Source organism: Idiotropiscis lumnitzeri, chromosome 7, assembly GCF_059441095.1.
Source record: "Idiotropiscis lumnitzeri isolate Australia: NSW breed Sydney's pygmy pipehorse chromosome 7, RoL_Ilum_1.0, whole genome shotgun sequence".
Lineage (NCBI taxonomy): Eukaryota > Metazoa > Chordata > Actinopteri > Syngnathiformes > Syngnathidae > Idiotropiscis > Idiotropiscis lumnitzeri.
This window is the reverse complement of record NC_142397.1, coordinates 12,161,445-12,187,777: the sequence shown is the minus strand read 5'-3', so window position 1 is coordinate 12,187,777 and position 26,333 is coordinate 12,161,445. Positions and strand designations below refer to the sequence as shown.

The 26,333-nt window shown below is 37.9% G+C and overlaps 1 protein-coding gene across 1 annotated transcript in view; it reads left to right on the top strand.

Moving 5' to 3' along the window:
• Window positions 1–26,333, top strand: part of si (sucrase-isomaltase) — a 55,516-nt gene that overhangs the window by 3,195 nt on the left and 25,988 nt on the right. Inside the window, exons 4-23 of the mRNA XM_088300265.1 lie at window positions 659–768; window positions 869–1,020; window positions 2,033–2,204; window positions 2,549–2,648; window positions 2,788–2,900; window positions 3,135–3,260; window positions 5,684–5,815; window positions 6,178–6,297; window positions 9,012–9,125; window positions 10,480–10,564; window positions 11,241–11,358; window positions 12,115–12,286; window positions 14,305–14,421; window positions 16,033–16,187; window positions 16,590–16,674; window positions 19,984–20,040; window positions 22,153–22,277; window positions 23,725–23,813; window positions 24,264–24,313; window positions 24,628–24,819. Coding sequence (XP_088156391.1) covers window positions 659–768; window positions 869–1,020; window positions 2,033–2,204; window positions 2,549–2,648; window positions 2,788–2,900; window positions 3,135–3,260; window positions 5,684–5,815; window positions 6,178–6,297; window positions 9,012–9,125; window positions 10,480–10,564; window positions 11,241–11,358; window positions 12,115–12,286; window positions 14,305–14,421; window positions 16,033–16,187; window positions 16,590–16,674; window positions 19,984–20,040; window positions 22,153–22,277; window positions 23,725–23,813; window positions 24,264–24,313; window positions 24,628–24,819 — 2,384 coding nt within the window. The remainder of the gene's footprint in view (window positions 1–658; window positions 769–868; window positions 1,021–2,032; window positions 2,205–2,548; window positions 2,649–2,787; window positions 2,901–3,134; window positions 3,261–5,683; window positions 5,816–6,177; window positions 6,298–9,011; window positions 9,126–10,479; window positions 10,565–11,240; window positions 11,359–12,114; window positions 12,287–14,304; window positions 14,422–16,032; window positions 16,188–16,589; window positions 16,675–19,983; window positions 20,041–22,152; window positions 22,278–23,724; window positions 23,814–24,263; window positions 24,314–24,627; window positions 24,820–26,333) is intronic.

Below are 26,333 nucleotides of genomic sequence, written 5' to 3'. Positions count from 1 at the left end.
TGCTCCCCCTAAAATACTATGCAAAAGAAAACACGCAAGAGCAAAAACATGAGCATACATTACTAAAAGAGAGTCTTTGCATTAGAAGCCGATTAATATTCAGTGGTGGGCGTTTCACAAAATTTTGCTGGTCTGAAATTGTAATCGTCAGTTGGTCAGTTTATCAATCAGTCTGTCAGTAAGTCCATCAGAGGTCCGTCAGTCTGTCCCAACATCCCTAACAACACCAGCTCAAATACGTCAGCAGAACGAACCATCAGGGACAGTTAGTGACGATTATGACGAAAATCCACATCTGTCAGTGCTTAGACCATTATTTTTTTTAAGTGTTCCGTCATCCATCAATCGTTAGTCTGATGGAATGCCCACCTCTGTAAATATTCTCTTGACTGAAAAAAACACAGTGTAAAAATAAAAAAATCAGACCTCTGTGAATTGAACATTGAAGATTTAATAAAATATTGCTATACAATCTTTGACAGTCAATGACCATCAAATGTCATAATAAAAGTCACATGACAGTGATTGAGGTACAGTACGGTTCTTTTAAAGGTTTAAAGGTTTTTATTCATGTTTTCTTTTTCTAAATCTACCTTGTTATATATTCTCTAGTCTGTATCATGAACTGGACCTTGCTTTTATTGTGTTTTTACGGCAGTAATGAAGGCACATCTGAAGAGAATGACCTCCCCTTCCTTGTTTGGAGCAAATATACGAGAACTGTCATTTCATGCTGAAATGCAATCAAGTAATCGACTTCGTTTTAAGGTACCGGGATACACTTTCACGCAGACACATTTAAAAAAACTGTCAGGTAATTAATTATTCTGCGTAAACTTCAGATTTACTCTCCTGTTGGTGTACTTAGATATCGGACGCCCGTATGCAGAGGTTTGAGGTGCCCCATGAACACGTTAACAGCCTCAGCCATCACCCCACCAGTCCCATTAGCAACACACTGGAGATCACACACGAACCATTTGGGCTGGTTGTGCGCAGGAAGGAGAACAAAAAAGTCCTGTGAGTTGTCACTGCTGGTTAACTATTTTCTCTTTATATTTTTTTTGTTTATTCGGTGTATGTAACAGTGCACCGTTGTTTTCTTGTGGACAGACAGTCACACTGCCCGAGTTAAAAACAAACAATTGGAGTTCATACTTATAAATACGTTGACTGAAATCATGTTTTCACTCCTTTGTAGGCTACATAGTTTAGAACCTAGAAAGGAAACACAAAGTATGTTAAAAAGCTTTTTTCTTAAAACATTCATAATACTTTCAAAAATCTATTGACAGTAGTCCTTGATAAATGCAATCTGTGAAATAATCAGCTACCTATGGCCCTGTCTTCCTCCTCTAATTTGATATAAAACCACCAAGTCTAAGGAAAACAACAAATCAGAGTCGTTTGCTACACACTCATGGGGACACCCCAACGACCTCATAAAAAATAGAATCAATAAAATTAAGGGCTGCATTTTTGTGACCGGAATAAGTCTGGTACAAGGCTGTCAGACTGCATGTTGGTAATTTTGCATTAAAAAAAGGGCAGTTTGCGTTATTGTGGGCGTGAACACACAACTTGATTTGCAGCCAATCAAAGCAGCTCATCTCATTCCCCCTAAATTTGAATTGCAAGGGTATCAATGATTGACCTGATGTAAACTCTTCTGTTCCTCGTACCCTCCACACCTCAAATAAAATTTCCCGTACTTAGACTACTAATGATGTGTATGATTTCGAAGTGCATGTGTCATGCATGAGTTCTTGACACCAACTCTCACTCTTTACCTTTCTCATAGTCCAGAGCCAGTCTAGATATCCACAGATTTCATGATAATTTGTGTTGAATAGAAATAATATACCCCTAATATCTGCATAATTAGTGTTCATAGTAGCTTCCAAATGTTTACATTTTTCAATGTATTGATATTAGTTTAAGCTAAATTGCTTAGTAGAAATTGAATTGGAGTTGACATGCTTTCGTACATTTGCCTGCAATTTTTTATTTGTTTGTCACAAATTCCACACAGGTTTGACACGACAATGGGACCATTGGTGTTTGCAGACCAGTTCCTACAGCTGTCTGCTAAACTTCCATCCCATAATATTTACGGCCTCGGCGAGCACGTACACAGACAGTTTCGCCATGACACATATTGGAAGACCTGGCCCATCTTCACAAGAGATGCTTTTCCTAATGGGGTGAGAAATCTCTCATTGTGTTATTTTACCATAGCACTATTTGTCGATTTGCTGTTAAGTATATGGAAACATGCATATGGTGTATACTTGGAAAATGTAGTAAGTTAAGCTAAAAGGCATTCCTCGTTAAATAAAGCTTCGGTACACAGAAGTTATCCACTTCATCTGGATGTAGCCAACCAGAAGCACTATTTATTTTTAAGTGTTTTATTGTCAACAAATGTTATTAATACTCGTAATCTAACTGAGTAGTGTCCATCCGTACATCCTTCTTCTTCTACTCTTGGGTCGCGTTGAGGACGTTGTCAAAGTATTCTCCAACCAGCTACCAACTCTTTCTATAGGGATCACACAACCTCTATGGACACTATCCCTTCTTCCTCTGTCTGGAAGACGAGAGTGGAAAGTCATTTGGCGTCTTCCTCATGAACAGCAACGCAATGGGTGAAAAACAGAATATATGAAACATATCTTGCCATTTCTGAACCCAACATGATGCATACATCAAAATCTAATTTGGCTATTTAAGGTTATGTTTAAGATAAGAAGCACTAAAGCCTTTTCTGACTGTGTCTATTTTCAGAAGTGACTTTGCAACCTGCACCTGCAGTGACATACAGAACAATTGGAGGAATCCTTGACTTCTATATTCTTTTTGGAGATACGCCAGAACAAGTGGTGCAGGAGTTTCTTGAGGTGATGCATCACTAAAATATGAAAAACATTTCAAGCAATATACAGTATTGTGCATTTTGTTCTAATACAGTCAATAGTTTTCGCACTTGATCATAATTTTATGAAATGAAATAACTTCATTCCTTTGTTAACTTGCACACTTGGGATGGAATGGGTTCACCTACACGGACAGTTGTTTACATGGGTACAGACATGTTTCCTACTCTAACTTTACATTATCAACTTTGCTTTCAGCTTATTGGCAGGCCTGTCATTCCACCGTACTGGTCACTGGGATTCCAGCTTTCGAGGTGGGACTATGGTAGCTTGAGTGAGGTCAAGAAAACAGTGGAAAGGAATCGTGCAGTGGACCTCCCATATGTAAGATTTTGTCTGCTTCTATTTTATTATTTTCAGACCCACACTTCACTGTATAATTCATAGGTTTGGGGTTAGAATCTTTTCAAGATTTGCATGTTGTCTCAGTGAGCGAATGACTTTTCTTTGGGCTTTGTGACTTTTTATTGTCACATTCCCAAGTGAGGACCCTACATTTTCCATAGGTGTGAATGTGAATGGTTGATTATCCCCTAATAAATTTGCCCTGCAATTGTCTAGCGAGCAGTCCAGTGTGAACCCAGTAAATTGTTCAACGAGTCATAAAGTCAGCTATGATCGGCTCCAGCTCAGATCGAATGGTGCATATAGTGAAATTGTATGAAAGAAAAAAATAAATACTCATGCTACTAATTTAAAATGTAAGATAGAACCCTGTATCATTTACTTAAGAATTTTCTAAACAGCGCAATTAAAAAAAAAAAAAATCAGTAGGCTTAATAGGTAGGGTAGATGGCTGCCATGTTTTTGCATCAGCATCACTGATTTTGCTTTTCGTGCTTTCGCTACTGACTCTCTTTAAAAAGAAGAGGACTAAAACAGTCTCATATCAATAAAACGCACAGCCTGCTTTTTTGTGAAATAATGCAAACACAAGCATCACGTGTAAGAACGGGTGCTTCCGGTGGTTTCATTAGTTGCAGAGGTGAAAAGCTTCCATTGAATAATATCAATACCTCACCTTTGCAGCTTGTTATTCTTTAACCGTTTATAAAGCAGTGTATGGCTCCATAGGGGAGGTGTGATACGGAGATGGGAAGTGTCTGAGCGATAGCAGTGGCCTTTAGCCGAGACAGGGTTATTCAGCTTTCTGTCAAATAATGAAGCGTCCGCTGGGCTCTATTCAGGTTCAAATGTGAGAGAACTATTTTTCAAGTGTAAGTGAATGTTAATGCTGATCAAATATCAATCGAGCAAGTTCCTTTCATTATCTCATTCATCCTGATCAAAATGTGAAACCTACTCTGGCCTCACTCCCCTTCTGTGATGCTTGAGAAATACCAGTTTTGTAAGATGTTTTCCTGGAAATGACACAAGAACTGATGCTCCACACCTCTATTTTAAATAAATTGCTAAGGTAAACTCCTAATCTTCACCTTTATACTTCATCTCCTCATAAAACTGTATCACAACATCGGTGTCTCACAGTATTGCCACCAATCAAAGCCGCACCGCCTTATCTGATTACTAAATATAATAAAATACATCACTGATTATCCTCAATCTTTCATTTACTGTATATCCAAAGATGACAGGATGCAGATGCTTCCTCTTCTGTGAAGGGGAGCAATTTTAAGATGAACTCTTGGATTAAAGTTGACTGCAATTGAAAGAAGAGTCAAGATGAGCAAATGTTCTTTGTTGCCCTCATTTATTTTCATCAAGTGCAATGTGTACGTGTGTAGAAATGTGTAGACGACAAAGCGCTTCGCTTTTTGCTAAACTACGAAACAGGACACACAGAGGTATTAAAAAAAAAGGACTTTTAATGACTAAACATTTTTTTTCTAAACAATGTCATACAGTAGCCTCCTAGAAAATTCATCCAGTCTTCCTTCTGTGCACTAAACCCACCAAATTCAACTTCTTTTGTGTTGGAATAGACCAGCCCCTCCTTCTTTACTCACCTACTCAGTTTTTCTCGTCATATGAGGCAAATTTGAGAAACACAGCAGTCTAAACTTTTTGAAAGCCATTGGTAATGCATTTATTTTACATTGCTCCATCTGTCGGGATCCATTGGCAAACCTCTGCAATAGTTGCTCTTAAGCATTGCTGTTTGACTATGGTCAGTTTTGGTAAGAGTTCATCATCCAAGCCTCCCACTAAATTTGGCAAATGGCTGATATGAATATTCACTATGAGGGCAGACTCAGACAGTTTCATTGGTGCACTGTCACGTCTTTGGTAGATTGGTCAGATGTGACTTGACTACTAGTGAAGTTCATACGAATGTATTCATGAATAAAATGCATCACATTTTAAAACCGTAGGGTCCAAAGCATGGGGAAAAAAGTCACATTTTATAGTCTGGAAAGTATGCTGGTAGATGCGGATACTCTATATTGTGTTGGTGTGTGTGCGCATTGAACAAGAACTAATAATCATGAAAAGCATGTATTTTGATTTCAAGCTCTTGTCCTGTTCACATTCTCTCACATTTCCCATTCTTTGTCCTCAAATAACAAAATATTAAAATTTATTGTTTTTATTTCAAAATATAATCACACACTAAATGCTTTTCTTTGTACAGCGATATAATTATTTTTTTAATTTGTGTGTGTTTTTTTTTATTTTTACTTTAATACTCGATTATCATAACATTTTCAAACATTCTGCTATTTATCTCACAGAAAGACTGTTTGTAAAGAAGTACATGTCATTTTGTCTGGAACAACTTCACGCAGGAAATCCAGTATACGGACATTGACTACATGGAGGACAAGAAAGACTTCACTTATGATAAAGTCAAGTTCAATGAGCTGCCTCAGTTTGCCGACTACCTTCACGAGAAGGGACAGAAATACATCCTCATCCTGGTAGGAAACACCTCAGTATTAGTGAAGCACACTGTTTATTTCATCTCATAAAATGAAGTAAACCGCCATTAATTTCATATTAGCATAACATATTATTATTTCCGAACACAACAAATGTTCTGTTGCTTTTTGTTGAGCCAATTCATTTGAGCAACGATGGCCAAATTACTTTGAAAAAAAAAAAAGTCAATTATTATCACATTTAATTATTTTTACTGTTGCAGGATCATGACTTGATAACCAGGTGTTGCAGTTTTATATAGCAAGAGTCACACCTTCTTTTTCCTTCATTGCGAGTTGATTTATGCATTTTAATGGCCTGCTTCCCCCTCATGGATACACTGTATGTCTATGTGCGCCAGGATCCTGCTATTGCCACCAGCAAAAGAGTTGGGGGTGTGCCGTATGAGTCCTATATCCGTGGGAGCGAACGGAAAGCCTGGGTCACCGAAAGAGATGGCAATACTCCATTATTGGGAGAGGTGAGATGAAGAAAATACATAGACATTAAACAATACTGGCCGCGGGCCAATAATTATGTTCTTATCTCTATTTAATAGAAACTGCTTAATAATCGCTTAGTAAGTCATTTGTTCAAATGAAATAAATGTGTAATCTATGCTCTGTATGCAAACACACATTAAACAAGATTAAACTGGAGTAGAGATTAATATCAAACTGTACATGATAATTACAAAATTGTAATTATGCTTAATCTTCCTTTTACCATTGCATTCTGCATCATAAATAATAAGGAATCCCGGTTGATTTTAGCTCAGAGTCCAATTGAGAGTTTAGTAGGAAGTCATAAAAGAAGTGAATTTGTTGGCTTCTGCCAAGCTTGAACTGATCGCAGAATGAAAAGAAAATGTGACTCCTTCTTTAAGAGTTTGTTTAACCACTTTAGGGAAAGCTGCAAGTTTTGCAATCAGCAGCTTGCAATGTACCCTGACGAGGAAGACGTAGATAGCAGCCAGAGTGCAACATAAAATTATGTCATTAAATCACAATTGGGACAGCGTCAACAAAAACTGTAACATGTGTTTGGCACGTGGAAAAAGACAATCAAATTAAAACCACGGGTCTCTTGCTGTTTGTATTGTAGGGGAGGAGAGAACATATTTCACTCATTAAAAGGGAAAATGCTTGCTATAGGCACATTTGTATTTGAATTTGAATAATTCTGGTAGCCGAATGGCCAAACATGCAAGTACTCTAAAAATGTTATATTAATTCACCAAAAAAAAAAAAAAAGATGGACGCCACAACCCTTTCCTCTGTTGCCCCATTAAAGTTCCACATTCACGCACTGTATATGCCAAGTGGAAGAGACGATAGATAGCTAGATGTGCTCTGCATTAAATTGTATGTCATCTTCTAAGCAAGTGTATTTGTGTGTACTCTGATGTCTGGGTGACACGTTTGTCCTAATTTCCACCAAACCACAACACACCCTAATGGAAGTTCAAGCCCCTGGTGTGCCATTTTCTACCCATTCCCCCGCACAGCTTGGTTTTAAAAGGCTCATACCCACTGTGAAGGGGTGGATGTGCGAGGGATAAACCTCTGTTGCTTTTATGCTTTTACGGCCTTGTTTTGATTATGCACACGATTAGGTCCAGTCCCACTGCTAATCGCCTTTTCATGCTGCTTATAACAGGTCAAACATATGCATTGATTCCACATTAGTATTTAATCTTAAAATGTTCTGCATCACTGCATCACAGATTAAGCGTGGAGAGAGAGAGAGCGGGCGAGGGAGCGGAAGCAAGACAACATTATGTGCAATTGTGCCTCTAGTCCTATAAAGGACATGCTGCTGTCAGTTCATTGTCTGTTCAATGCTTATAGGTGTGAATATTTGAGAATTTTTGTTTATTTCCATTTGAATGTGTCCTAATTATGAAATCAGTTTATTTAAGAAAAAAATGTATCGCTGAGTGATTTATGGGTGAATTCTACAAAGAATTAAGATATACACATTTATTTTTATCTTAACTGTTTCTGCAAGGGGGTAGATGGAAAAAATACTTCATGCAAATGAACCCCTGCTCACCCCAACTACCGCTCCGCCCCTAACAGTTGGGTGTGCCGATGCAAGTGTTTCGATTACCATGCTTACCAGGGGTGGAGCTAGGGGTCGGTCTGGGAGTCTGAGTTTTGATTTTACACAAAGGAAAAAAAAATGCCCCTAAGCTACCACAAAGAGAGTAAAAGCATTGTTTCAAGGAAACGGCCACACTAAATTAATAGATTAATAGAAAAAAATATTTATAGACTTAAGTCGCTTTCATGAAAAATGTAAAAAATATGCGAATAGTGTGTACTATCACAGGAACATTTTGATTTTAACGTAATGTTCTGAGAGTAGAATTGTGATACTGCATCATGATGATAACAGCTGAGGATGTTGATATGTTCCACTTTTGTATCCATTTTTATTTATTATACAGCATGCATCTAGACTTCTATTGCACTAGTTTTTGTGGAAGATTTGCCATCCACTCATTAAAAGTACAATTTTATCAGGCTTTTTTTTTTTTTCAAAAGTAAAATACGCCTCATAATTCTTGGCATTATACTTTGAAATACTTACATTGAACTTCAGACAAGGAGTATAAGAGCAGGCAGATGGGCGATATGCAGCTACAAAAGCTAAGAGATTTGGTAAAGAAAAAAAAAATACAGTTTAGGAGAGGAAGCACATGCTTTAAAAAGTAGCTAGCACCAAACAACCTTGGAGTTCTGACCACCTGCCAGAAACATCTGCCTGAAAATAAAAAGTAAAATGTGTGCGTGTGTGTGTTCAGTGAGCATATGCAATGGTGTGATTTATGTCAAGGCTTCTAACTACATACTTTATTGGCAAAGGAAGTCAGAGTAAAGTGGACCAACTTTGAGATTCACTCTGTCCACAAGGACATTTCTGTCACACCAAGAAATACAATTGCTTTTATTCTTAGCGGGTCAATCATCTTCCTTGGTACATGAAATACAGGATGACTCAGATCACATGGTCACATCTAGACGGCTCTAATACTTTATTGATTTTCCCTCTCAGCATTGTTCTTCCTCAGATTCGACCATAGCATTTTTTAACACATTTTGACATTTCTTATGTTGATTTGCCCTTTTTGGTTGTGCACATATAATACTACCATTGGTGTTTACCCCAAACGCTCTCTGTCCTTTCCAGGTATGGCCAGGAGAGACTGTATTTCCAGACTACACCAGCCAAAACTGCATCGACTGGTGGGTTGATGAGTATGAGAGATTCTCCCGGGAGATCAAACACGATGCCCTCTGGATAGTGAGTCTGATTTGAAAATACTCTATTATCAAAGTTAATTTAATTTTATTTTGTTAACCAAGTAACAAGACTCATAAAACTCAAAAGAACTTTACAAATGAGGTGGTTTTCCTTAGCAAGCATTTGCCATATGTTAGTGTCAAACATAAGCAAAGATTTGAGTTGGTTAAATATTCTGTATGACAATACACATAAATGATGCCATTAAAATTATTTGATAGCTTTAAAGTTAATTTGATCAAAGACAAATTGTTCAACTATATAGTAATGTTTTAAAAACATCTGCCTCACAGTCAAGAGATTCTGGGTTCTCAGGCTAGGGCTTTCTGTGTGAAATTTGGCATCTTGTCACCATGCGTTTTGTTTGTTGTTTTCAAAATAACACCATGCTAGGTTAATTAAAGAGACTAAATAAGCCATTAGTGTTAATGTGAGCATGAATGATTAATATTAATGTGTTAGTTAATTAAGGATCTTATCTACAGTAGATTGTCCATATCAGTGGTTCTCATCCTGAGTTCGATCAAGCCCTGTCTCATGACTTTAGCAGAGGTCAAGATACAAGCAAATGTGTGTGTGGGTGTGTGTGTGTGTGTGTGTCATGTGCATTCATAACTTGTTCATTTCTCAAACAATTTTCAAGAAGCTTACTTTTTTGTCAATGCTAGAAATTCAAAATCCATCCATCCATTATCCGAGCCGCCATTGTTTTCCTATACGAGCTTTTACGTTGCTGTATATTTGATGGTAAATGCCGTAAAGGCACATGGTTCCCAGAATGCATTCCATGGCCCAATGCATTTAATTAATGAAGTTATAGTAACCTTCTCATGTATGTGTGTTTGTCTTACTAGTTGAATTTAATGCACAGAGAGGGTTGACACGGAAACAGTTTAGTGAGAAGAACATTCTGAGAGCCGTGCATGCCGATTAGTTACTGATGTATATGGCTGAAAGAGGTTGTGAGTTCCCGAGGATGTTATTTACCTGACACCGATACCTGCTATCGCCTCTTGAGTATCCCTGGAATTTAGCATAATATTCTTATGGAAATAGACGATATACTACACGGTAGGTTGCTCAGCATACCAAATCTGTTATCTGTATTGAGGTAACCTCCTGGCCATTTGATCATAATTTCTCTGTTTGAACCAAGGTAGTGGTTCGTGTTATTTTTTTTTAAGATTCCTGGCTGGATTTGTAGTTTGCATTATTGTGCAACTCTTTCTTTAATTAGCTCGCTCTATTTAGCCACACATGAGCAGCAAACTCTTCTCATCTTAGTAGAATGCCGTACAATAATTTCAATGGTTAAAGGTGTCTTGATTCATGAGTATGACTCATCTTGTTGCAGGACATGAATGAAGTGGCTAACTTTAAAAAAGGATCAACTAAGGGCTGTGCTGATAACAACTTAAACTATCCTCCCTACACTCCAAGTAAGAGACATTCTCTCATCCACCCATATCATTTCAAGGGCCTATATCCGAAGTCATTTTCACTCTTTATGATATCATTGTCCAATTTCTGGAGTTGCACATTATTCTAGTGATTATGTAAACAATGTAATGTGCTATGCTTCTTATGGTAACGAACGTTATGTGATTATGCAAAATCAGAAACACTGACTTTTTTCTTCCGACGTTTCTTCGTTAATTTGATTGATTTCATACTTTACATTTGCATGGGTAAAGTGGAAGTGGTTTTCAAACATCCTGAGTTGCCAAAGGCAAAAAAACATCTGGTGGTGCACTTCATTGTTCCTATTCTGGCTGACTGGCTCTTCCTTCAATTGTTGAAGTAGACACCGTTGTGAATCAAGTGACTTAAGTGAACTGTATCACTTTCATGGCTAACTCATTCCTACTATTCCAAAGTCATTCCATGTTCAACAAGATAAGGAAATTGATAGATTATAACAGGAAATTTGAGTTTTATGTCATGACAATCATGACAATAATGAACTGAAATCATGTACGGCGAACAATACCGTAAATTGTCAATTAAACCATTTTGTCCATCACGCGCTGTTGTCAGATTAGTTTGATCACGTAAACCGGCTCACTATCTTAATCCATTCCTGTCCATCATTGCTATCATTTCTCTCTCCAACAGAGATTCTGGATGAAGTCATGTATAGTAAGACACTGTGTATGGATGCCAAACAGGCCTGGGGGAACCACTATGATGTTCACAGTCTCTATGGCTACTCCATGGTGCTGGCTACTGAAAAGTGAGTGCAGAATCAATGTTAGTGTTTTGCCAACTTGTGCTTTGGAAGCCAACTGGCTGGCATCCCTTCAGAGCAATGAGGAATTAGCAGCGAAATACATAGTGCAATTACAAAAATAGTTGCATCCAAATGTATGTCATTTTGGCATGGTACTGATTATAGCCTAGAATTAATTAGAGGAAAGAGCCCCGTCCTGTGTTGTCTTCTTTTCCTTGTCCGTTAGGGGGTTGGGGGTCATCTCTTTCAATCTGAGTCTATGCTCCGTACCATCACCTCAAACATCAGAAGCGCTCATGTCTTCCGTCACTACAACTATCCAAACCTTCTCTTAGGTCATCCTCCCATTTGCTCGCCTAGCAGCGCCATCGTCATCAACCTTCTACCATTATCCTCACACTGGATGAGTCCAGACATCTAAACTGGTGGATAAATCTGCATAATTATTATTCGAATAGAATACCGTGTTAAGACGAGTGCGAGAACAATTTTGAGTTGAGTTCCACTTTAAAATATGTTTTTTTTATGATTATTACGTTACTATTGAATGAAGCTATTGTAGCGTAAACATCATTGGGGGTCTGAATCTTAGAGGAAATCAATTCCGCTTCGATTTACTTCAAGAAAAAGCATTATGTTGATATAAATAAACACAATCCCCGGCCGTGTGTATGCAACCAAACCACGTGTCCTAAGGCTCGTATGTCATTATTCATTATCTTTGACCACTATGTTGTTTTTTTTCTCTCTCTTCCTCAGAGCTCTGCAGCGTGTGTTTGGTGGGAACCGTACTCTGATGTTGACCCGCTCCTCCTTTCCAGGTGTGGGGAAATATTCGGGTCATTGGCTGGGGGACAATGCTGCTAACTGGAACGACATAAAATGGGCCATCCCTGGCATGCTAGAGTTTGGTTTATTTGGAATTCCATACGTGAGTTCTGAACCTTGACTCAAGATCAAACTGCTGTTATGATTTTATTTTAAGGGTGCGTTAACCTCAGGTACAATGACTGGAATACACCGGTTGACCAGGAAGGAGCTACAAAGTTGTTAGACTGTTACTGTGGTATTGCTGTCCCTCTCACAATTCTCACTCATCTTCATTAGTATTCCCTCGACATTTTAAACAATACCTCAGACAATATGGTGATTCTCATATCAACCTCGATTTCCTGTCTCACACATTCAATCTTTAATTAACCAATTATGCTTATCACCGTTCTTTTTCTGAACAATCGTGAGTGTTTGAGTTACATGGTGCGACCCAACCCCCAACAAAGTACACTTGACATCTCATATAGACAGTAAATTCATCACAAATGGCAAGGGAAAATTATGCAAATTACAAGATGATGGACAACCAACAGCTACTTTCCTGACTAAGAAGTTGGCAATAGCTGACATTATTTTGTGCATGTATCTGTAATTGTAGAAGTTTGCTGGCATCCAAGTGCAAATGAGTTTAGAGTATCAAAAGGATCATAATGGACAGAAAGCCAACTTATCTCAGAGGCAACATGCAATTCTGGCATTCAGAAGACTTTTAGCTGCTAATTGAGCCGAATAGTGAGGCATAGAAAAGGCAAGTCTACCTGAAATGACATCCATTAGAAAGGGAGGAAGAACACTTAATTTCCTACAGCTTTAAAACGTCTGACACACACACTGTTGGCTTGCAGAATACACCACAGATCAGTGACACACACATGCAGTGAACACAGTATTGTGTAGTCTTAAATATTCATTCAATTCAAGGTTCTTCTGTATGCACTCACACAATACACGCTGCTCACATAGACAAAGAGGAAAATAAGAGAGTGAAATGGGATTTGGATCGATTCCCTCCAACTGAGTTTGTTGTAAAATGTAGCCAATAGTCAACAATAGAACTTGAGCAGTCTAGAAGGAGTGGCCTTTGAAAGTCTTTTTCTTAGACTGGCATTGTGTAACCAATGTAAATAAAGATCACAGTCCGCATCTACTGTCTGGAAAATAACTGAACCGACACAGCGAGATCCAAAACAGTGCAGTTTTGACTGAAAGCATTTACACTGCCACGAATGTTTTGCAACGGAACACCCAATAAGGATGTCAAGCAGGTTTATTTTATTGATGGTATAATATATAATGTAATATTTATAATATGTATACTTTAATTTTTATAACTTATAATGTAGGGCTGCGCAATACATCGGAATTCTCTTACGATTACAATAATTGCAATCAATGATTACAAAATTGCCATAATCGTAAATGATAATTATATACAGTATATATTTATATAAAACATATGACATTTTTAATACTATAGTGTGTATACTTGAGTTAAAAATTTGAGCATTCTATTGAAATTGTTTATTTAAATGTTGCAACACTTCTATGGTAATTTCGAAGTGTTTAGCAAGTCTAGTCCAATGTACAGTTTTTTTATATATATATATATATATATACTTGGATTTTTTTCATTTGCACCTTTTTATTAATATTTTAAGATAAAATAAATTTTATCTGTTTGAATATTGTTTCCGTTAAGCCATTTTTTTTGTTTTGTACCAAAAAAAAAATAATGGTTTGAATAATTGTGATTTAAATTATGACAAAAATAATCGTGATTAATATTTTTTTCATGATCGTGCAGAACTAAAATGTTTGATAACCATAACAGTTTTGTTAAACAGCATATTGAAATAAAAATTATTAATAATTACTGGTCTACCTTAATTCTCTGAAGTATTAAACAATATGGCTATTTTTTGCAAATAATTATTCACCAATGAAGTGCCTTAATGGTAAATGCCAATAGGTGGTCGACTGTTTTATTTCAAATTAATTGTGGCGGCCTCTGTCCAAATCTAACTGAAATAGTAGATATGCCATTTTATCCCAGGAAGACAACAAAAACAATAAATATTCACAACATCTGACTTTAAATGCTTTCATACGTTTCAGATTGGAGCTGACATCTGTGGATTTTTTGATGACTCAAGTGAAGAATTATGCCGTCGCTGGATGCAAGTGGGAGCTTTCTATCCCTTCAGCCGCAACCACAATGCTCAGGGCTACAAGGTAGAGTGCTCTTAAGTCATGTTGCACTTTCCTTGTTATATTAAACCATCCATTTGATATGTTTTTATCACATACGCTTAAATGCATTAGTGTAGAAGAGAATTAAGTACAAATGACACATACTAGAAGGGGGTGGTTATTCCGTGACAATGGAATTTATGCCTAAAAGCAATCATTCATTTCATTCAGATTTTTACCAGAAGAGATAATTGAATTAAATTGAAAGTGTTGTCATCATAAAATCTTGGTCAGTTTATATTGAATATTATTATATCATATGGAATGAAGTAACATTATGTAACATGGATTAAAAGTAATCACAAAGGACTGCAACCAGTGGAAGTGCATTTCAAAAGATGTTACCTGCGATAAAACTTATCTACGTCATTGCAAATATTTGGACAAGGTAGATTGATTCTGGAAAATGTATTTATGATGGAAAAGAAGAATACATATATATTATGATTTTGTTTTGGAAGTGTGGCCTTCTGTACTTACTCTGTCTCCATTTAAGTTGATTAAAAGGGGTTGGCACAGGGTTGTTGCCCTTTATTACACTGCTTTTGTACCCTCGCCTGATAAAACGTGGTAACATACGGCAGCTATACTTTATGACCATTGGTGCAGATTGGCCTCACCCATGCCACACCATTGCCATGTGGACCAGAATTTATGAAATTCATTTTTGACAAAGAAGTTAGCGATTGCGACTTGACTTTCTTTGACTTGAATGTCGCAAATGAGACGAGACTTAACAGTCACCGTAAATGCACCTTAATGAGCCAAGAGGAGTGTTTATATTGACATCCAACACTGATTATTGCAGATAAGCACAAATGACTGGCGAGAAAACTCAGACCATTAGTGGTGAACAGCATGAAAATGAAGGCTCTGGCACCAGACGTGACATTTCCATGCTCATCAGTGCTACAAAGATAGAGCACTTATAAATGGAATGTAGTGTGTGCATGTGTGGGTGTGTATGTGATCATAAATCCAAAGTAATATTTAGCCAAAACAAAACAGCTGACATGTGACCTTTGCTTTCACCTGATTGTGGCTCTAATTCCATGGCGATGCAAACCAACAAACACACGCACACCAACGCACCCCCACACACATTCACTGGCGGAGGTGGCAAAGGCATTAGGTTATTAGCAGATAGAAAATACAATGGACAGCAGCTAATTGGCCTCTTTGAACTTAACAATGAATGCCTCAGTTTTATCTCACTTGAATTGGTTCTATTTTAACACATGCATTTAAACATTGACAAGTCTTCAATAGTACCCGGGAGTAGTTCTCAACCAGATGAAATGTTGTGACTTCATGCGTGTGTGGGGGTGTGTGTGTGTGTGTGTGCGTGAGTCTCATGACCTAAAAAAAAAAAAAAAAATCAAGCTATTATATTTTCAGATTGTTAAATCAACTAATTAAGGTATTTTTTTTTCACCAAACGTTCAGAAAATGCAAATGCAAATGAGAGAAATGTCGTGCAACTTGACAATACTGACTTGTAGGTACATGCATGAGCTTCCCCTCAAACAAATCAGAGGGGAAGTGAGGTTCTTGCTCATCAAATCCAGTCTCAGTAATTGATGTTGTCTGCAGCCTCAGGATCCAGCGGCATATGGGCCAGGCTCAGCTCTGGTGGAGAGCTCCAAACACTACCTGAGGATTCGTTACACACTGCTGCCGTACCTCTACACACTCTTCTTCAAAGCCAGCACCACAGGGGAGACTGTAGTGCGTCCCCTCATGCATGAGTAAGTCAGTTTGAATATTGTGAATCCCACAACAAAAGTGTGACTTCCAGGAAATGCATTTTTTTATTCAGCCAAATATGTGTATTAACATCAATTCAAACAAATGCTGTCTCTATATATTTCCTGAATTATAGCCTCTTCATTTTTCAGTTTCTTTTTATTTCTTTTCCCTTCAGTTTTTAATCCAGGGTTATGCGATCTAACTCTTTAATTCTTCTCTAATTCTTGTCAAGAATGCATTCCATTTTTAGCCCAACTTTTTTTTTTTTTAAACTCAAGTGACTTGCAAACATCTAAATAAAAATTCTGAATGTTCTATTATAGTATTTCTATGTTTAATATAATGTGCTTTTTTTTCAGATGTGCATAACTGATATTTAATTGCTCCCTGTTGCTTCTAAGGTTTTACTCTGACAGTGCCACCTGGGGTGTGGATCGTCAGTTTCTCTGGGGGAAACACCTGCTCATCACACCTGTACTAGACCCGGTAAGTCAACACGTACAACAAGCAATTGCGCAACCAAACATAACCTAGGACCATTCACCGACCCCTTGAGACCCGAACACTTCAAATGGGACATTTGTAATGCCATATGTCCAATACAGATCGTATGACCAGCTCATCTGACACACACATACCCCCACACACACATTGACCTCCACTGGGAAAACATGACATGGGATTTGCTTTGTTGCTCTCCCCTCCTCTCATCCCTCTTTCATACTCTCCCTCTTTTCTCTCAGCTCTAATGAGAGCACTGACCTCATTACAAGCAGATTAGAAGTGTAGATGGAAGTGTGTGTGCGAGTGCGCGTAGTAATATGCAAGTGCTGAGTTTCCTGTGCTGTGCTGCACTGTACATGCATTTGTATGTGGACAGATACAGTGAATTGCGGTTGTGTCAAAGTGGCCTCTTTAATGAGCAATTTAGAATGGCCCCTTGTTAATTATCGATTGGTGGAAAGTAAATTGGATTCATGAGGGGTATCAAGTTACTCCAATTGGTGTGATCTCGAAAAAGTTGGAGGTGCAGCTCTCAAGGGATTTATGGAGAAAGCATGAAAGATTGTACTAAAACCATTGTGAATAAAAAGTAGTTTGTAAGGTCACAGAAAAAAAATGCACTGACCAGCACCAACAAAGGCAGTCAAATCATTTAATCAACAACTAGTGGCGTCATTAGGCCTAAAGTCCCACCCTAAAATGTTTTCAAGACCTCTGTGAATGATTTCGTTTAATTTATACAAATATAATATAAATATTTTAGTTATTTATTTATACAAAAAGTACCAAATGCTCTATGTAAAGAGGCCAGAAAATGATTTTGAATAAATATGAACCTAATTCATCAATTTGTTTCCCCTTTTCTTAACGACGCTCCATGCCGTGCATCATTATCGAATCTGTTCCACGAAATCATATTGAAAGCGTTCTTATTGCTAGAATCCCAGTCCATGTTTTCTCTGCAACCTCAATTTACTGGCCTGACTGCGTCAGGGCTCAAGACTCTGGATAGCTCATAGTGCCAACTCAGTTTAAGGTAAAAAATGTTAAGGATAGACTATCATGATTCACTTAAATGTGATCACTTCACTTCAATATTTCATAGCCAAAAATGTAGTGTCCATGTCTCAACTATATTTTGACCACAAAAAAGAAAAAAAAAATCCCGGGCTCGGTAGATTTTTGCTGATGTGAGAAGATGGACCACATCACATTCTTCATCCGCTTAGCATTTCGTTTCTTCCATAAAATTGCTTTGTGATCATTTTTTTATTTAGGAACTTGAGACACTTAACATTTAAGCACTTTCATTAGTTGAATTAAAAAAAAAACATCACAGCAATAAATTCATAACTCTCCTGATCTTGCCTAATTTTACTTAGCCATTCTCCAATAGGGGAATATGCATTCCTTAAAAGTGAACAACTCTTAAACAAGTTAAAAATAAATGACAGTGAAGTATTATTTAAGATAAGTTAATACCAACTTCAAAAAGGAAAAAAAAATCTACGAAATAACGTTTTCAGCAAAATGACATTTGCAGTGTGATTTTTTTTCATTATTATTTTCACATATTTATCTCATTCACTACCAGCCAAGTAAATAAAAATGGATCTTTTTCGTCTTCTATGGCAGTAAATAGGTTAAACATACAGAATAACAGTTTTCAAACTAGTTGTTATTTTTATTTTTTTTTTACACGCCATTTCCGTTCCAGTGAGCTCTTCACGTTTTAGCATTCTACAGCAACATTTTAAAAATGCACGGACGTTGACATTATTACAGTTATTATTCGAAAGGAGCATCTACATTCTGGTGTATTTACAGAAACTGTTAATTTGGGACAACTATGGCTTAAAAATTCTCAGCTACTAAACTGTTTTTTTTTAGATTAGGGAGACTGCAAATGCAAAAGTTGATGATAAACTGTCGGTATATATGGTGCTGACGATGAAGTCATCAAAGAAATAACTCCCACTACTTTTAGTTAACCCCTCATTTTCTCTCCTACATTAACTTTAATTCACTGTCTTTCTTCGTTTATCATGCTGCCCATCTGCCTACTCATTGCTCTAATGATGCTCGAACTCCACCTTTCAGATCAGTAGCTGCACTAACCTTGATCTTTGTGGAAAACAGGGTAGATCTATTGACCTGCTTCCCATCATCCCCTCTGGTCACCCTCCACACCACCTTTTCGCCCATTTTTCCATTTTGCTTGTTATTTCTTTCTTAGATCAAATGCAAATTCTCATCTAGATTCACCTAATCTACTCTTGTCGAATCTTTCGCGTTATCCTTTTTCCATTTCATCCAGTTTCTCTTTCACCTCACGCTCACTCACTTTCTGTCCTGCTTGCTAACCATCTCACCCCTATCTTCTCATAGGTGTATCACATGCATATCAAACTGTGGTCTACCTTGTGGTTTAAAGTGCTTGCTTTGGTACTGTAAGCGTGGAGACGGTCCTTATGCCATGTCTCTCTGCATCGCAGTTTGCAGAAATGCTGGCAGCAATACTTATTTATCCGATCTTTTCCATGTGACGTGGATTAAATGTTATTTTTAAAAGCATTGCTCCTTCACTTATTGCAATTGTTTGAAATTCAAACTTGCATATTGCAGTTCAATACAATCTACCGTACATGTTGCTTTATTATAATTTGATTAATAATAATTGAATATTACAAAGCTTTTATTGTCTGGCCTTTAGAGGGAAAAAAAAGCTTGCTGCTTAAAATATGACACATGATATGCGTTTGATGGGCAGGGTGGCTCGACACCACTGACATATTGTTATTAATAATTTGGTGTTTTTTTGAGAAGGAGGGTTAGGGTGGCTCCTTCATTCAATGCTCTCTCTGTGCTGCCTTCCTCGCTGTCAAAAAGAACCATGATCTGACAACGCTATCAAAGGGCTGGTGCTCTCCTATTGATTGCTCTTGTCTGTCCGCCATCTTGAGCCATCAAAAATTGTCAAAAGGTGTCACTTGATGTGGTCTTTCTCAACATGAATTGCATCATAGTGCTGGAGAGTGAAATGTCACAAGGAGCTGTGTATGAGTCACGCATCACACGCAATATACTTTTTAAAATGACTTATCTGTGGTAATCATGTCTCTCTTGTGGTGTACTTTATCTTCTATCATCAGATTATTATCATCAGATGGGCAGGAAGTTTAAGATTAAGGAATTACTCTTTGTTGTGATGGGAAGGAAAAAAAAACTGATCAAGGTTGAATTTGAATTTTGGTTATGCATGACAAATATTGTCACTTTTTTTCTTTGCAGGGTGTGGTTATGTTGGATGCATATATTCCGGATGCTTTGTGGTATGACTATGAGACGGTAAGACTTTGTATACTCATTTTGAAATACAATTTTTATTGTATTTCACTACCTCACCTTTCCTTTGTTCAAATGTAAGCATCTATGGAGTAGAGGGAGAATGTAGAATGTGCTTTGGGATTATTTTATAATTTAATTGTGCATATATCTATGAGCACACTGCAAATGTTTTCCCTTGGTAGATTGTTTAGGGGTGGCCAAAATACTGCTTTATGCATGACTGCAGGCCTTCGGAGGATACTCCATTGAGAGTCTTCAAACACCAGCAGCTTCAAGTCCTGCTTGGTGCTGACCAGTGATTTTTTTTTTTTTTTTAACAGCTAGTCTCATATAAACGTTCCTCAAATGGCCATTGTTTCATTGCACATTATGCCAAAAAAACTGATTTGCTGAATAATGCGGGCAAAAACTCCTCATGGTTTAAACATCTGTGAAGACATGATCATCTATTATGTTGTAATCCAATTCAAAACCGAGTAATTCACAAATGTCAATGGAGCCAAATTAGAATCTCCTTGATACATCCTTAACAAAAAGTAAATATAAGCTTCCTCAACAGGGGAAAGGGATCATGAATAGGCTAAACTGGATTATTTGCTGCTGCATAACTGCTGGATTAATTTGTAGTGCAAGAATGCTTCAATTCTGCAGGTGCAATCAAATAGTAAATGTAGTGCTCAAGAGACGGATTGCAGAGGGGTTTTATCAGTATTAGAGGCATTAGCATTAGCACACACAAAGAACACAGTTTCACGTGGACGTCTATGCTTGAAGTTTTTTTGTCTGGGACTCTGAGACAAGAGAGATAAGACGGCGCGAGACTGGAGACAAAGATAGAGTGGATGCAGGGGTGCAGACGAGAACCTCGAGACCATCTCCCTTACAGAGAGATAAAAGAAGTGTTGAGTCCCTCCGGGATCTTATTTTGGTCATCACAGTGGCATCGTAAAGCAGTCGCTGATCAGATGGATGATTAGATTTTGTTTCTCATTGCTGGGTCCTATCACCTGGTTGGTCCCGAATGGTTATCTAGGTATCAGGATGAGGCGGACTACTGAAGTACAGAACTAACAGAGCAAATGACATTATGAAAGGGAAAGAGAAAGTGCAATATGAGTCGAAAAATAAGACATATAACTACATTGAAGGTAAAGCAAAATATTTTTTAAAAAGTCTGAAATACAACCACACTGAAGAAAAAGCAAGAAAAAATATATGGGGGATAAAGACCCCGTATCATTATAACAACCAATACAAAAAGCATTACATATTTATTATTATTTAGAAAATACTGCAGAAAATATGACTATTACCCATCAGCGTAGTGGACACAGCAAACACACACTGGGGCGGAGGAGGCTCCATGAGCCTCAGTGGGGGCAGTTTGGCTTTAAGGTGTCTTGCTCAAGGACACCACATCGCATGAGAGTGGCCCCATAGGGACAGGCAATGAGCTTAACCACAAGGCCACTACTGCCACATGCTGAAGGGTGACGGGCAAGCAGTGAGAGACGGGTTTGAGGGAAAAAAAATTATCATGCTCACTGGCAAAACTGACATAATTTCCCAATTTTTTCTTGAGAATAATTCAATATTATATGTCAGTTTACCACATTTTAATCACATGCAATACTATCTATATATCAGTGATACCGAGAAGCATGCAGTATACGTTTGAATTCAGAACATTGAAATGAGTTCTCAGTTTTCAGTGTCGACACGCCAACTTCAGCCCACACACAGCGTACTGCATAAAATGGCACACACCTTGATGGGAACACAGAGAAACGAAAATTAGAGCATCACATGAGAGGATAACAGGACCTAGAATAGGATGGTGAATGAGATGAGATTGAGAAAAGATCCGTTTAAATTGTTTTGGCCTGCTATAAAAGTTCAGGCCTCAGGAGATCAGAAATTAAGTGTGCACCATCCAGGCCTTGGCAGCAATCAGACAATGAGAGGAACTGTACAGGACTCTACAAAAGACTTTTTAATAGAAGAATGCCCAGTTTGTATACAAAGCAAAATTACCTAGTGTATTGGTAGTATGGAACCTCAGATCTGCATTAAAATAATCCTTATAATGTATTCTCTTGATTTCCTGAGCAGATGAAACCATTGGCAGAGCGCAGACAAAACATTAAGCTACATCTACCGGGTGACAAGCTTGGTTTACACATCAGAGGTGGTGCAATTCTCCCCACGCAGAATCCAGCTGTCACCACCACATACAGGTACAGACTCACAAAAACTCTTTAAACTAAAGAAAAAAAAAACTATGATTGGTCTGTGCGTGGCGTTGCATGCATCCGTACCCTATGAGAACAATTTGGGTTTAGTTGTTTACACGAAGAGAAAGCTGCTGATCTTGACATAAGAATTCATCAGAGGGTAGAATAGCTGGAGCTGGGGGAAGCCTCATCCATAGACTTGATGTTGAGCATTAGAAACTCTCCGGCAAGGACCAAGGATTAATTCGAGACTGCTCAGGCATTGAACATTTTTGATGTGTTGGTTGGCAACACTGACTACAAAACAATACAATGCATCTTTATTTATTTAACGCATTTCAGAAAAAGCTACATCAGTAACAAAGCAATATTTCAGTAATTTAAAATACATATTAATGATATTAACACATATACCAGGGGTCCTTCTAACATTTAACGGAAGGTCATTCTTGAGGAAATGGGCGGCACCTCCAGTGTCGCCTGGTCTGCAGACCAGAGGCACCTGGCAGGCCCGTGGAGATGGAGGAGCTCAGAGAGGTAGGCTAAAGCGAGGCCAGTTAAAGATTTGAAAACAAACACAAGTATCCCTCAACTCTAAACTCTAAAATGCACTGGGAGCCAGTGACGAAGAGTCCAGAATCGGGCTTTTGTGCTCCCTCTTCCGAGCTCCGGTTTGAAGGCGAGCAGCAGTATTTTTCACCAACTGGAGACACTTGAGGGAGGACTGTCCGACTCCAAAGTGCATTACATGACTAGGATCTACAATACTTGGGGTATTGCTCCAGAGGTTCTAGCTGATCTTTACCCTTTTAATAGTCCTGGAACGTCCGTGAAGTTTGCCAAAACATTGTCAGTCTTTGATTTTGGGAAAAAATGTAATTCTCAGTTTTTGCCAGCATTGTAAGCACTATGATGTCCAACTATAAGAGTACCTGTGGCAACCCTGAACATCTTATAAACCAGGCAGCATGTTTTGATCATCTATCTTGGGAATGTCTGGAGGTCCCCCAAGGAGGAACAGGAGTCCACTGCTGGGGAGAAAAGAATCTGGCTTGCACTAATCACCCTGTTCCCTTGGTGACAATTGCATAAGATACATGAAACGACTCTATCGTTGATGCCTAAAATTGAAAAAATGTGTAAATCCATACAAGATGCTGTATATATGAATGTGGACATGCATTTTCATCAAATTTTAATCATTTGAAGGCTTGGCACGACCTCCTAGTTCTCCGCAAATCTTAATTATTCATCGTACATATATTGCATTGAAATGTTAACAACAAAAAGGGGTAATATCCAAAATGTCTTCTAATTTTAGCTACAACAGATGTAAAGGTAAAGATGTATGCATGTAATGTAATGCAAAGAAGCAATGTAACATCCCACGACTGTATTGCATATTCAATAATGAATCTGAGAGTTGTTTCTGTTCTATTTTGATCTGCAGTCGACGCAATCCAATGGGTTTGATCATTGCTCTCGATGACCAAGCCCAGGCTGCAGGAGAGTTGTTCTGGGATGATGGCGATTCTCGAGGTATTGTTTCTCAAATGGGGTTCATGTCGGTCTGAATATGAGTATAGCAATCCACTGAATGTTGCTTTACAATTTGACAGGCATTTTCTGTCACCTTTAAGCACTTCTGTACACTTTATTCATACTGTATCAAAATTAACCCAATGAGTTGGCTGAGGAAATCCAAATCGGACAATATGTATTTTAGGGATTATGGTAATGTGTACTCACATAAAGGTCAATGACTATTTCAGCTACACGTTGCTGTTTTACTTTGATTGATACATGGACGTATACAGCTTTTCCATTAGGGATGTGCGACTTACAAAATGAAAATGCTTGTACCAGAACTGTTTAAACATTCTGCTCACGCAGATGAACAAATGAAGGTCAGTCACTCAGTGTGACAGTATACCGGCTATATCAAATCACTGTGACAAATTCCAACATCTGTTTTCTTTTTTTCCGCAGACACTCTTAAAAAAGGCAACTACATCCACTACAAATTCACTGTTGTCTATGTAAGTCTCCAGAACACACCTGTTTTATGTAAATCCAGCCCTTACTTTCCATCTGATCTGGGCTCAAGTTCAAAACCAGTATACCTTTCTAGTTCAGAAAATGCCTCATGGATGATGATACATACTCTGTTCAAGCTTTGTTTAATCAAATATGTACACATGCTTTACACCCAACAAGGATATGATGGGTGTCAAGTTTCCAGGCATAAAAACAAAATAATTGCCCGCGTTACTGATTACAGTTGGCATTTTATCCCAAAAAATGGCAGTATATGGATTTCCATCAAGCATACTGTGCCCTTTCTGCTTCACAGGGTCAACTAACCATGCAGGTGACGCATGCTGGCTACAGGGATCCCAACAACCTACATTTTGAGAACATCACAATCTTAGGCGTTCCACATCCTCCAAAATCTGCCTCTGTGACACATTTGGATTCTGGAGCACATGGAAACTCGACTACCATTGTTCCAAGTTCCAGCATAGAGTATGACGCAGCCGCGCAGGTACTGTTTATTTATATTCATGACACATTACGTCCCGTTATTAATGTTCATAGAGCTGCTGCTTTATTCCAACCAGCCATAAGATTCAGATAAATGTCGCACAATTAGAAAAATGGCAAACACTATTGTATTGTAGTATAGCAAAGGAGCATTATAATCTTTGCAAAAATAATTTAACACAGCTTTTATTTATGAGTTCTTTTAAATAAATTTTTTTTTTTATTAATTCAATGGTTGAATACGTCCTGCACTGATGCAGGACAGATGCAGGGTGGATGACTTCCAATATCAGCTGTACCATTTCAAGGTTAGCCACTAAGTATGAGAAATGGTAACAATTTACAGTGGGTGGATGTTTATATAAAAAGAGACAGGAAAAAAATTACTAAAAGCAACAACCCTTTCATGTGCAAACAGGGTTATGAGTTAAAAGCCCATAAGACACGAGTCTATAAAATGAAAAAACATCCAGTTAACCAATTTTGTAGATAGTTTCCCCATACAGAAAATTGCTCTTTCATTCTCAAGGTTTTTTCTGGTCAAACACCGAAGGATACATTTATCAAAGTTTACGCCATCGTTGTCTGGAGGTGAAGGACAAAAGTGCTCTAACCTCCAATTTTTCAGGCTCAACAAATATTCCCGGGCTGAGTTCTGGTCTCAGTATGTCCCTGCATTCAATATTATTTAAATAGACCTTTATTGTGATAATGTCAATCACTGCTGGTTTGAGTATACAAGATATATATCTATTTTGCTTTTCGTATAACTGTACGCATCTCATGTGTGTTTTGCTCCAGTTTCTTGCTTTAAATTTTGCCTTCACCGTATTTCCCAGCTGAACTTTATCTGAGCTTGGTTGTACCCCATCAATTATTTTTACTCAGTTTAATAATGGGAAAATTACTTAAAAAAAAAAAAGTACACATTTTGATGAACATCCCTAATGTCGACCAAAAAGATCAAGAAACTTTAGGGTGGTACCGTGACAGTAGCGCTCCCACAAGATTTGCTGTGACTCATCGTTCCCCGCAGAGACTGTTGAAGCGGCTTTGGAAATTAACAGATGTGTCTTAATTGGTAGCACAAACAACATCAAGCACATCCGTTAGTCAGTCTCAAGGAAGCCTGTCTGCACAAAGCTTTGGCGTACAGGGGAATTGGCCTCATTCCATTCTATATTTGTTGTCAGTGGTGTTTTACTGTATTTAAAACAAAAGAAATATAGTGCACAAATCCCTTGGGTACTCTTCAAACCGGAAATTCAATCCATCAGGCTACTTGTTGGTAGGCAGAATTCATACTGTAGGGTCGGATCATAACTGCCCCCATTTAAATCACGTCTCACACGGCTGTAAAATGGCGGTTCTGATTAAGCAGATCGCGAAAGATCACGTCACATGTAAACTGCATTTTCATTCCGTTTGGTCATTTGGTTCATTTTAATCGGAATCCAAGGATAAGTAAACCATCATGACTTATACAAAGAGTTATTGTTAGCATGACCTCAGACA